The sequence below is a fragment of the Sturnira hondurensis genome, unplaced genomic scaffold (assembly GCF_014824575.4).
Source record: "Sturnira hondurensis isolate 20B ecotype Veracruz unplaced genomic scaffold, ASM1482457v3 Scaffold0001304, whole genome shotgun sequence".
Taxonomy (NCBI): domain Eukaryota; kingdom Metazoa; phylum Chordata; class Mammalia; order Chiroptera; family Phyllostomidae; genus Sturnira; species Sturnira hondurensis.
The window spans coordinates 8442425-8455747 of NW_028073935.1; the positions used below are offsets into that span (position 1 = coordinate 8442425).

At 45.5% G+C, this 13323-nt stretch overlaps 1 protein-coding gene across 1 annotated transcript in view; it reads right to left on the reverse strand.

Moving 5' to 3' along the window:
- EDAR (ectodysplasin A receptor) overlaps positions 1-13323 on the reverse strand; it is a 67364-nt gene that overhangs the window by 19802 nt on the left and 34239 nt on the right. Inside the window, exons 6-11 of the mRNA XM_037070712.1 lie at positions 6236-6322; positions 5160-5288; positions 4977-5051; positions 4617-4689; positions 1658-1817; positions 534-594 (exon numbers count right to left, since the gene is read on the reverse strand). Of these exons, the coding sequence (XP_036926607.1) occupies positions 534-594; positions 1658-1817; positions 4617-4689; positions 4977-5051; positions 5160-5288; positions 6236-6322 (585 nt within the window). The remainder of the gene's footprint in view (positions 1-533; positions 595-1657; positions 1818-4616; positions 4690-4976; positions 5052-5159; positions 5289-6235; positions 6323-13323) is intronic.

The window sequence follows — 13323 nt, forward strand, 5'->3', positions numbered from 1 at the left end:
AGCTGGGGAGAATTCTCTAACCTCAGTGATGAAGATTTTATCTCCTGAGTGAATAAGAAGGTATCTCTATGAGGGGACACCTCCTGTCAGACAGGATGAGCTTTTAGAAGGGAGGGGAAGGGCAGCTATCACTGGATAATGATGATTATCAAAGATTTCAAAGATGATAATGCCAATAGAGAGATATCATCTGGAGGGCAGGAGGGGACAACAAGCCCCTTCTCTAGAGCACTTGGGTGTTCTGACTCCATGTGTCCTTCCTGAGAGGCCCTGGGGTGAATGTTAGCTCCTTATCTTGTGAAGGAAGGGTCATGGGAAATGCTGGGCAAATGTGTTAACACAGCTTGGACTCAAATTCCATGTCCTTCCACCCTGAAATGAGCATGAGAAGTTGGATAGCTGACTTTTTTCAGACCCCTTACAGGAGCATCAGGACTCTGGCCAGAGCCTCCTTCTCATTGTCAGTGGTCAGAAGAAAGTCCTGGGGAAAGACCTGGGGTGAGTGTCTTGCCGAACACTACTCTTATTCTCACCTTCGACAACTCCACATACGTTGGCATACACATCCAGTATCTTTTTCCTTCGACTTTGAATCTATGAAAAAAGTAAAGAGAATATTAATTTTCAGAAAGGGGGAAAAGGTAGCAGACAACAAACTAAGCCCTCCATCTCAGTGTTGGCAGACAGCTGATCTCCCCTGATTTTCAATCAGAAATGTTGAATCAAGTCCTCACATGAACATCTTATCCATAATTCAGAGAGAAAGCCTTTCTTTGGGGTTATCTAAGTCAAGCACCTCCAATGCCCATTGGTGGGGCTACTTAGGTTTCACTGAACATTTAGACTCACAAGATGACCAGAGACCACATCTGGCATTTGTCTATTTGGAAGGATAAATGTTGAGGACCCCAGCTTGCCGGTTGGCAGCCAAGAAATGAATCCCATGATGGACAGGTGCAAAAGTGGCCCTTCTTGAAAGGTCCCAGGCTCTGCAACTGATACCTCTCATAAGCACTCCATAGGCTTCTGCAAGTGACAAGCCCCACTGCAGAGATCACTGAACTGGGCAGCATAGAGCATGATGTCCCCAAGAGAACCCAGGCCAGATCCAGCCTCTCAATCAGGGACACTTTTGGCAAGAACATCATTGCCTAGCAACTTAGTTAACCTGAAGCTTAGATCTACAGATCCACATGCTAGACATTCAGACACTCTGGGGCAGGGCTTGGCTCACCTTTGCCCACACCCCTACCATGGTATGTTCCAAAGTGGGTTGCTTCAGGTGACAAACCAGTGGAGCATTTTTACATGAAAAATGTGCATACCATGTCTATATATAGTTATGTACACATATACTATATACATAAGTATACAGTTATATTTAACTGTTATGTGTGTGGTTGGATATAGGCCAGTAAGTTTAAGAAGGTTTTTTTTCTGTCCTATGACATTGCAAATAATTTTAACTTTTTGTCTTATTATTTTTCATTTTCTTCTATAAGGCTATATATGAGAAGTAAGTTTTCTATTTTTTAAATATCTTGCTTTAAACATGTCACTCCATCTAGGTTTCCTGGCTGGGGCTGTGGGAGGAATATCACACTATCCGATGGCACAGTAAATCAGAAGGTGGATGGCCAGGCTGCCAGAACCTCACCCCGGCTGACTTTGTGGTGGTGACAGACTTCTCCCTGGCTAGGTGGACCAGTGACAACAAGCACAGCTCAGGGGAGCCCTGCTTCTCAGTGGCAGGCTCCTCATCACTGTCCATACTTCGACTCAGCAGCTGCTCATTCTCAGACGAGGCATCATTCTCACTGTGGAAATAAGAAGGGGGCTCATTCATGGTGTCTGGGAAGTTGCAGCCTGGACACATCCTTCCATTGAGGGACATGGTTGGGATACAGAGACTTGTTTCTTAAGCTTTCACTAAACAGACTGTGGGGCAGGAGGCATGGGACACAAAATGAGAAGGACACAGACTGTTCTCTACTTTCCAGACATGGAAGTTGGATACAGGGTGGCCCACTAAATCCATGCTCTGCTCACTCTTCCATCCCACCCAGTTCAAGAAAGTGTTCTTGAATGTGTTATAGCTTTATGTATGTCACTCAGAGAAGTGCAAAGTTCAACCTGGTGTCTTCATGTAGCAAACAAGTTTATGTGGCTGGCATGGATTTTGTGCCAACTCTCCACAATAACTAAAAACAAAACTGACCAGAGCCTGAGCCTGGGGAATTCCCTTGACTAGGGAGTGCCCTAGCTGGGATGTGTGTGCCATGGGGTGAGGGTGCAGCCAGCACAGAGAGGGGCATTGGGAGATCACACAGGAGGGGAGGTAGGCCCAGTCACACTGTCGTTCATGGCCCATGCCCATGGCCCAAGGCACATGTGGGTTGAAGCTTGAACTCTCAAAATCTTTCTAAATATATGAAAATATGTATAACTCTAGAGACAGAAGAATATAAAGAAAACAAAAATATAGCCCTGGCTGGTATAGCTCAGTAGATTGAGCACGGGCCTGTGAACCAAAGGATCACAGTTCGATTTCCAGTCAGGGCACATGCCTGGGTTGCAGGCCAGTTCCCAGTGGGGGATGAACAAGAGGCAACCATACATTGATATTTCTTTCCCCCTCTCCTTCCCTTCCCTTCTAAAAAGAAATAAAAGCTTAAAAAAAAAAGAAAGAAAACAAAAATGGTGGGTAGGATGCAGGAGATTTCAGGCCTCTTGGGAGGTGGTGGCCTACTGTTGTCCCCACCAGAGAGCAAGCCAAGTGGAAAAGCCCAACTGTCCCCCGACCACTGAGTGGCCTCAGGTCCTTTCCCTAAGACCTGCAAGAAGCTGTACAGGATGAAATCTCAGCGCCTTGTCTTTTAAAAGACAATGGTTGACTGTTAATTTTTATTTAACATTCGTGTATGAAATAAGCATTATTTTTCCAAGTAGAGTCCCCAAATATTTTCTCAGTCATTAGAGAAAACTTAAGTCATAGGATGCATCCCTGTGATTTGAGTGTTCTTTTATCTCCTCCTCTTGGGAATGAGAAAAGCCTGGAAGGACAGGTGGAGAGAGACTGACATAACATGGGATTAGATAGATGAAGTCTGGAGGGGCAATTCATCTCCAAGAGGACATTGAAGAGCTGAGTCCCCACCACAAAGCTGCAAGCCTGGGTTCTATCCTGGTAACAGCAGCTTGGACCTGACACATTCTTCCCAGATGTGCATGAAATTGCTCAGACCACAAATTCATGAGGTTTTGAAAAATGTTCATGGGTAACAGAGGCACTTATCAGGAATACCATTTTCTAAGGGACTGCCAAGTTCCACACAATTGCTTTTCTTTCCCAGTATGCAAAGATTTCATGATTTAAATTTGTTTCTGGCTCTTGTATCAGGAATGTGGAGTTTTCCAAATGAGATAACATATTTGGTGGTGCCTTATAAATGCCAAAGCTCTATGCAAACATCTGGATTCATTGTCATTCCTAAAAAGCACAGCTTCACAAGAGTTCACATACCCTAGAAACATCACAGGCTGGGAGTGAGGAGAGGAGGGATTTACCCTCTGCTCTTTCTGTAGCCAGTTTGGTGACTTCTCATGGCCTCTGTGTCCCCTTCTGCAACAGGGATATTTGAGTGGATGGGGTCCTGGAACAACCATGGGGTGGACCATTAACATGGGATGGATCTTTGAAACCTAAATAGGACTAAGTCCAAATGACCCTATAAGGGGGCAAATAAAAAGTTACTTCCTTTAATCCTAGATGTTAAAGCTGGGGCTGATTCCACATCCCAACATGTATGTGTGTGTGTGGTAAATATGCTAAAGACTTCATATGTCAAATCTCTTCCTGAAGAGGCCCTATTTCACTAAGTGTTGGTGGTTGGTCCAGAGCCTATGGAACATACACTGGAGTCAGGGCCTGAACTCAGCCCTGAGCCCTGCCACTCACTGGCCATTCAACCATAGGCACATGACAACTTCCAAACCTCAACTTTCTACAAAAGTATATAATGTTAAAACCTTATTCATAGGGCTTATAAAAACCCTTTGAATAACACATTCATGACTAGTGAGTAATCAGCATCAAATGCTGGGCAGCCATCTTTATCACCACTGTCACTGTATTATAGGACATCAGCTCTAGCTTTGGCACTGTGCTATCTGTATTTGCATGGGGAGCAGCAGGAATATTACCAAGGCTGCTGGAGAGGAAGTGGTCATACAGAAGCTTTGGAGTCTGCATGAGAAAGGTGGATGTTGAAGAGAAAGGATGTTGGAGCACCTGGCCCTGGAGGAAGGGAGGATGGCTGCCAACCCGGAGAGGCTGGCAGTGTTGAGTACCTGTCCCTAATACTACCTGGTCCCAGCTTCAGGGCAACAGTGAGGCTGTGACCCCATGCTGACTGGGACTGCCTTGCTGGTCCCTGGAGCCTTGCTCCCTCTGTAGTTGTCCCCAGAAAAACATACAGGCCAGTAGACAGGTTTCTCAGTACACTTCTCACCTGGCATGGCTAGCTCCCCTTCCTATTCAGGATCCCCGAAGACCTCCTCACTTTAGTTCCAGCCTGGAACTGGGGGCGGTTGCGATCTGCTTTGGTTTGACCTACCTCTTCGCATTCTTTGCTGGAACGGCTGCTAGCTTCTCAAATTCATCCTTCTCTGAGAAAATCACCACACTGTCTGTAGGCAAATAGGAAGATTGGGAGAGAGAGGAGTTAAGAGTTGGCTCTAGCTCTGAGCTTGTCCTTCCACCACTCACTTTCTCTTTAGCAGACCTACTTGGTGCTAAACCACAATACCTAAATGATTAAATACAACATGGCTGCACTGACACCCCTTCCTATGACTCCTGTGCTGAGTGGCAGAGAGCATAGCCAGTTAGAAGGCCAGGCTGCTTGGGTAGTGGCAAAGGGGCAAAAAGTCTCCACCATGGAGATGGACATCCACACTTGTGGGTGTCTGCAGACCTGGAGCCTCTTTTTTGTCCTCTTCCTTGCTCACTTGGGCTTCCACACTCTTCACTGGGTGGCTGGTGCAGCAGGCTAATTGGAGAAAGAGAAGTGTGTGAGCAGCCAGGCTCACTGACTGGGTAAGTTGATGGAGCTGTTCAAGGGGGAGGGGATATGGGGCAGGCATTGAGGAGCAGTCACCTGGGGCAGAAGGCTTTGTCTTCATGATGTAGAACATGATGATGAGGACAATGGCGATGGCCATGATGAAGATGGTGGACATGGCAATGATCAGAGCTGTGGCCAGGTGTCCTTGGCTTGAGAGCTCTGCTGAATTTGGGAAGAGAAGGTAATGACTTAGCGTAAAAGAGTACCTATAGGAACTCATCTATTAGGCAGGGCCCTTTCTCCTTTAAGACTGCAGCCCCTGTAAGTAATGTTCCTACCTTTGGGATAATTTCTGGGGGACCCTCAGAAAACAAAATGCTTGCTTAGTTGCAGAACCCAGCTCTACAAGTTTATTTTGGCCACCCCATCAGGACTGCCCATGAACTCCCCTTGTTTGTCTCAAGTGAGGTAGAACCAGACTTCTCTGGAGTGCCATGGTTTGGATTTGTTCAATTGTTTCCTGGGCTTACCCTTGGTTGTACTACTTTGGAAATGTGAAATGCATGCTTAGTGCACCATGGGTATCTGAAGGAAGCCCAAGCCTCACTGAGGACCCAGGCCTTAAATATGCTTAAACAGATGGCACTGAGACAGTGCAAGAAGGAGGGAAGAGCCATTATGAGGTCTTGCTCTTAAAAAACTGTGGACCTCCTCCATCCTTCCATCCCAAAGGAACTGGGGAGTGGAGTGAAATGTAGTTAATTGAAGATAGATAGTAAAGTGTTGAGATCAGCAGGTTTATATGAAAGCCAACAATAGAATTGCTGCTGACACCAGGGCTGGCCAAAGCCCAGGAAGCTACAGAAGCTGCTCCTCTCCTGCCTTCACCACTCCTGTCCTGAGCACACACTCCTGGCACCCTGGGAATGTGCCTTCATTACCAACATACTCTAATGGGCCCAGGACACCCATGGAGTGATTGGTTCTGCTCCTTTAAGAGATACTAACTTCCAGCAACTGGGGTACTGAGTGTGATTCAATTACATTAGGGCAGTGATCTGAAGTGGAGAAGAGCTTCATGGTCACTTTTAATAATTCCCTCCTCTTCAGACCTCCCCCTTAGGTCTAGGTGGCAACTCCAGAATATCAAACCTAGGCAGCCTGCCTACCTTTATGGGCATGCTGGAGAGGAGAGAGGGTGCTGCTGCCAGCAGTGCTGGGGAGGTTGGCAGAGACCCTTGAGATGGCTCCCGCACCTGCAAGGAGAACAGTCACTGTGCATTTCTCAGGATGGCCTGCAGAGGATCCACCATCAACACTGGAACACCTGGTTTGGCAACATAACCACTGATCTAAAATTCCACATTAGGAATGGGCTGGAGAGGGGCCCGAACAATATATGCTATATGAGTTATACAAGTAACATATGCTTATTATTTAAAAAACCAGAACACAAGAAAGAAGTAAAAAAAATCACCCACAACCTCTGTCTAAAGTTAACATTTGGTGTCCCTTTCTCTAGGATTTCTGCTATGATACATTTTAAAAATAGTTGTGAACAAACTGTTTAAGAGTGGGCATGAGCTTGGTCTTCTTTCAAAACTGTGACTCATAAAAACTCCTGCTCTATGTAAAAAGTGTTACTTAGCAGGAATAAAATGGGAGCTGGTTTTGTGATGAGACAATTAAAAATTTTTTCAGTTAAAATAAATAAACAAAAATATTCTACCATAGGAAAGACATTCTAACGGTGAACTTTACTTTAGTCAAACTTGAGTTTTGCAGTTAATAAAAATGATCATATTGAGTTTGATGAGTTTCCTGAGTTTCCTTGAGTTTTGCAGTTAATAAAAATGATCAAATGAGTTTCCTCCTGTCTTGCTTTTACCTCCATCAATTATGGAGTAACTGGAAAAATGGTTTTGTCCTCAGTGATAGGTGAGTGTCCTCTATAAACTCCACACATTTCGGGCCTCCAAGTAGCTCAGGCAGAGAAGATACAGCCCTGACACTGGACCGGGGACAGCAAGGCTTTTGTGAGAAACAGGGCTGTTTTCTGTAACAGAAGGTTCTCAGGAGAAACACAGCCACTTACTCTGTGAGTGGTATTTCTAGAGCCACCTGTATGCATAGCTTGGGGAAACCAATGAGACAATGACCACAGCCAACTGGGCAAGAAAAGTCCTCTTAAATATCCATACTTCTGTGGCCAGTAGGTAGAGAAAGTCAAAAGAGAGACCAGGATCAGAAACTTTTGACCTTCATACCTTTGAAAACAAATAGAAACTCTACAAATAAAATTGGCAGAAATATATAAAGAACTCACATGACTTCACTCTAAAAGGACAAGCGACCCAATTGAAAAATGGGCAAGGGACTTGAATAGACACTTCTCCAAGAAGGACATACAGAGGATCCAGAGACACATGAAAAGATGCTCAGTATCACTAGCTATCAGACAGATGTAAATTAAAACCACAATGAGATACCACTTCACACCAGTCAGAATGGCCATCATAAACAAAGCAACAAACAACCAGTGTTGGAGAGGTTGTGGAGCAAAGGGGACTTTAGTTCACTCTTGGTGGGATTGCAGACTGGTACAACCACTATGGAAAACAGTATGGAATTTTCTAAGAAAACTAAAAATGAACGTGCCCTTTGACCCAGCAATTCCATTATTAGGAGTATATCCTAAGAACCCTGAAACACCAATCCAAAAGAACCTATGCACCCTGATGTTCATAGCAGCACAATTTACAATAGCTAAGAGTTGGAAGCAACCTAGATGCCCATCTGTAAATGACTGGATCAAAGAGCTATGGTACATTTACACAATGGAATTCTATGCTGCAGAAAGGAAGAAGGAGCTCCTACCCTTTGCAACATCATGGGTGGAACTGAAAAGCTTATGCTGAGTGAAATAAGCCAGGTAGTGAAAGACAAATACCATATGATCTCACCTTTAACAGGAACCTAATCAACAGAACAAACAAACAAGCAAAATATAACCAAAGATGCTGAAGCTGGGAACAGACTGACAGTGACCAGAGGGGAGAGGGGAGGGAATTTCAGGAGAAGTGGGGAAGGGTTTGAAGGAATTAGTATGGAGGACACATGGACAATAACAAGGGAGGGGTGGGGATGGGAGGGAGGTGGGGAGGGCTAGGGGGGTGAGCTGGGATGGAGGTAGAGGGCAGAAAACTACTTGAACAATTAAAAAAATTGGATGGCAGCCCTGGCTGGTGTGGCTCAGTGGTTGAATGCTGACCTGTGAACCAAAAGGTCACCAGTTTAATTCCCAGTCAGGGCACATGCCTGGGTTGCAGGCCAGGTACCCAGTAGGGCACATATGGGAGGCAAATACCCATTCATGCTTCTCTCCCTTTCTTCCCCTCTCTAAAATATAAATAAAATAAAAAAACCTGGATGTCAGTCTGAAGAATAAACTGAAGCCTGACTCCTGGTGTAATTTCACATTTATATTAGGTGTCACAGTGCCGGGGTCAGCCAGTTGCTCAGGTAAGACAGGAAATTAAACTGTCACAGGTACATAAGAAATGTGATTTGCTGCCTGAGGGGCCAACAGGCAGGTTTTTTAGGAAGCACTGCAAGGTGTCATGGTTCACACCCTCCTCAACATTGGACAGGGGCTCGCCCTGGGGAGGGTGGGCAAGGCGAGTGTGCATGTTCCTGGTGCCATCCTACTGCCCTTCTAGCTCATACTCAGAGCAGTTTTCCATATTGTTTCCTCTGTGTGGGTGCTGCTTCAAACATGGGTGTGGGCGCCACACAGACCATCACAGAATGGGTGGGTCAGTCCTTTCCTTCTGCAGGGCATGATGAGTTCTGTAGTTCCCACTTCTTTCCTTCTTTTTTCTCAACTGCTGTCATTGGGATGACTTCTTAGCTCTCCTACCAAGAGAGGGAGGGGTGCTAAGAGGTATAAGGGACACTAAGGTAACAAGTCAGCATGAGCTACCCTCTGAATCAACAGAGATCCTAGAAGTGATCTGCTCAGAACAGAGTAGGGCTCATTAACACTCCCACCTTGTGTCTCCAGGGCCTCCCCGCTTCTTCTGTACTTGCTGGTGGGTGAGAGGGCAGGAAGCTGGGAAATGGGACATCAAATTTGGTGGGTGTTTGGAGGAGGATAATAGCTGAAAGGCGTAGCTCTTTTTTTCTTTCTCTCCTATGCTTTCTAGAACCTGCCTTGCTCTGAGAATGCACCTCCCCACCCCACTTGTATCTGGAGCTTAGAGAGATGTTTCTTTGTCTTTCTGGAGAATATCTAGCTTTCCCCACCCACCGAATTTAGATGAGATTAAATTAATTTAGCCTTCTCACCTGGCTTTAGAATCAGTAGCCTACCAGGGTGGTGCTGGTGAAGGTGTGTGCTTCCTGAAGGAGGGGTTCATGTCTCTCAATAACTACTCCTGGTGACAAGACCAATCTGGAGGCTTGCCTTTCATTCCTCACGCACAACAGAGATTCCCTTTGAAAGTTCCAGAATGACAAGATGGACTTCAGATTTTTAGCCCTGTTTGCATCAAGCTGGGAAGCAGCCTATCAAACTTTATCTAGTGAAGTGAGAAAAAAGAATACGGGGCATAGTTTCAAGAAAATTGGACATTGAAACCATAGCTATTCTACCTGTTTGTTACGGGGCTCAAAGGAGCTTAAGCTATGTTGCCAGGAAAAAACTACCTGTGGGCTCTATCTGTGCATGTTTGTCACCTGTCTCTCTTGTCCATTTCTGCTGGCTGGGGCTGTGTGACAGAAGTTGAGGTAAGGGACAAATATATAGCCAGGCCTGTGGTCTAGAGTGGGACAGTGAGACTAGCCCAGCAGCATGCTAACTTAAAGTCTTTGCACCTGACTGGCAGGGCTGGTTACACATGGACATCACCAGACAGTGGGTGCAGGCTATTGCATCAGTAAAGCTTACTTCACTGCACCTGGCAGGCACCAGCCTATTCTTGGTCAGGTGGCAAGCTGGACCATGCCTCTACCCTTATTTTCTGGACATTTCCCTCCAAAGTGAACTCCATCTGATATTAACTGAACAGCCTGGCACATCTAAAGATACACAGGGAGAATGGGCAAGGAGGCTGCATCACTAGAGGTCTACCTTTGGAGTAGGTACCCTCAGGACAGCATGCTATTGCTACCATGACTCTGCACAGCATGGTGTCCTGCTCCAGGTTCTGCTGTGGTCTGATGAGGATTAACTCAGCACTAACAAAACTATTTGGTGTCTGTGAGGTTTCTCTTTGCTCAAACATGGGCTGCATCTTTACAGTTCACTTGGCCTCCTTGGAATGAATCACTGAAGAAAATGTTCCTTAGTGTTGTTTCTATTAGGTGGCCAACTACTAATTCATCTTGCCTTCCATAATGCTTGGAGCCCAGATTTGAATAAGCGAAGAGAAGATATTTTATAAAAAGGTAAGGCAAGGTTGTTCAAAACAGTAGTCCCAGAAAATAAGCAGAAATTTCCACACAAGACCTCTATTAAAACAAAAGAAAACGGAGTCTGAGCATGAGGCAGCAATGACTCTGGATAGAAGGTGTAGGCAGGTAGGGACCCTGTGGGGAGTACACTCACCTTTCTCAGGAGGATTCTGAGAACTGTGAGCATATGGCTTCATGCAGTTAGACCTCTATTCAATGTAATGAGGGTGTTTACTAAGAGATTTTGAGGCTTGTTAATCCTCATTGTTTATAAATGTGCTGGTGTGTATTAAAGGTGGCTGGCATAATGCAAACAGCTTGGGTTTTCAGGAATGATTCGTTTGTTGCCTCTTACAGCAGTCACTGAGGGTGCCTGAGTCTGTTGCACTGGCTCAGCTTCCCATACTGGCAGATGCTGGAACAATGGGCTATTGGAACTTGGCTGCTTAAAGTGAGGTCCTGGGGAGCTTGCTGGAAAGGGAGTTTTTGAACCCACCCAGACCTGCTGTAGCAGGACATGTTTCTTAACAGGACTCCTGGTGATGTTGTGACAGATTGAAATGCTTGCTTTCTTATACTTTAGTCTAACCTGCATTTCTCCTGTGGCCCTCTGGCTAAGAGTTCCCGCTACACATATGCTCGTTATTGGAGAAATTGTACTTGAGTTTTTAGAGGAACAGCCTCTTACCAGGGGGTGCCTCTCCTTGGGAGGTGAGAAAATGTGTAGAAGGATGGCTACTGCTTATAGATTTGCAGGAGCCTCAGGGGTGACTCAGATTAGCAGAAATACTAAGTAGGAGATTTAGAGATTTCACACTTTTCCTTGTTAGTAGCTGGATGCCTTCAGTGATCAATCATCTCTTGTTCCTGCCATTCTCCCTTCCATTCCGGGACACCTAAATTCCGGGCTGTCAGAAGATGGATTTGAGGAACGATCTGCTTGAGTGGGAGCCTTCTCAATCAATACCACTTTCCTTACTCTAAAACCTGGTGTTTTGAATGTTGGCCTTTTGCAGTGTCTTTGAATTGGTGACAGTGAGTGTGCACATTCAAGTCTGAGGAACATTGCTTTGGAAACAGCTGGAAACCGGCATTTGGGGAGGTCAACACTTCACATTGGAGTTTCATCACTGTTGGGCACCACACCATAGCATCTACAGGGAAAGAAAGCACTCCTGGTGATAGAGTGGAATTCTCTAGAAGGTGAGTCCATCTTGGACTTGACTCAGGGGTCATAGTCACTGATGAGTGATTACAAAAATATTGACAATGAAAAAGCCACAACTTCTGGGTGCCAGACCTATCATTATCTCATGTATTCCTCCAGTATTCGGTGAGGGAGGGATTCATGCTATCTGTGTCCCGGGCAAACTGACAAGGCACAAGAGGCCACTGTGCAAGGGGGAAGCTGCACAGGCCACAGGAGGTCTGGTTGGTGCTCACTCATGAAGCTGAAGCTTTATCATATACTAAGTGCCATGTGTATACACTACAGCTGGGGCTGCATACACACTTGACAAGTCATCTCCTCCTTCTAACAATCTTATTGAGATGAAATCCCCATTTTACAGTTAGGGAAACCGATACAAAGTTAGGTAACTGTTCCAAGAGAGGAAACTAATGAAACTGAAATCTGATGCCACTCCCATTCTTTCTCTCCCAACATGCCATCTTTGCCATTTTAACATAGATTCCTTTCTAAGGCTGCTCTCAGGCATGCGTAGGGAAAATAAAAACCAGAAAGCTTTGGTTGTACCAAGTGGATTTTGCTCTTTGATATAACTGAAAATAACCAAAGGTTTTCTTCTTTCTCTTCCAGGACACAAATAGCAATAGCACTGGAAGGATGAAGGCTCTGCTTGTTCACTGTGGCTGAAGCATTGGAAGAAAGCCTAAAAGCTTTCCTGATGGGCAAGTGATGAGCAGGAGAGAAGGCCTGGTTTCAAACTCCTGAATATCCCAGCATCCCTCCCACACTCCTGTGGTTTATGGAAGAGTCATCAGTTACACACTTTGTGCTTTCAATTTTCAAAGTATTTTGTGCATGTATGTGACAACACTATTGGTACTCTGAGAGGACATTATTTTCTAAATTATTCAGGAGAGAAAATAGAAAATGAGGGAGGTTTCATGGCTTACATGGCATTTTACATTCTCCGAGTACCATCCAGGCTCTGTCCTAAGCTCCACACAAGTCTCTTTGCATGAAGATGACAAGGCTCAAAGGCAGGACAAATGGTGACCAGGGCAGCCCATTCTCTGGCTTCCCTCCCCTAATTGATGGTGCTGGAAATGCAATAACCATGCAGTGCTTTTCTACTTCTGATAATTGGATGGCCTGCAGCCTAGAAACCAGCTATGGCTGTGCCTGTGGGTACAGCTCAATCCAGCCATACAACAGCTGATGAGGTGGGTGTCTTTGGCAGGTGAGGAAACTGAAGAATTTAAACTCAGGCCCATAACCCACATCAGGGTTCTCAGTGTGGTCCTGGCAGCCCCTGGGGCTCTTATGAGAATCTCAGTCCTGTACCTCATAGAAGCCATTATATCCTTAAGGTAGGAGAAGCACAGAGAGAAGGAGCACGTAGCCCCAGGAACTCACTCAGGCTATGCAGCCCAGGCTCATTCCTACACAGCCACACCTGGCCCATACAGCCATCATATGTGTGCATCTGCCACACATTTCCCCTGAAGTCTGTACGCCAGGTTCTCTTTGGCTGTGGGTTGTGTAATTCATCATGCATTGACTTGGACAATCAAGAGCATTAGCTTCCCATGACAAGGGCCCAGGTAAGTCACATCA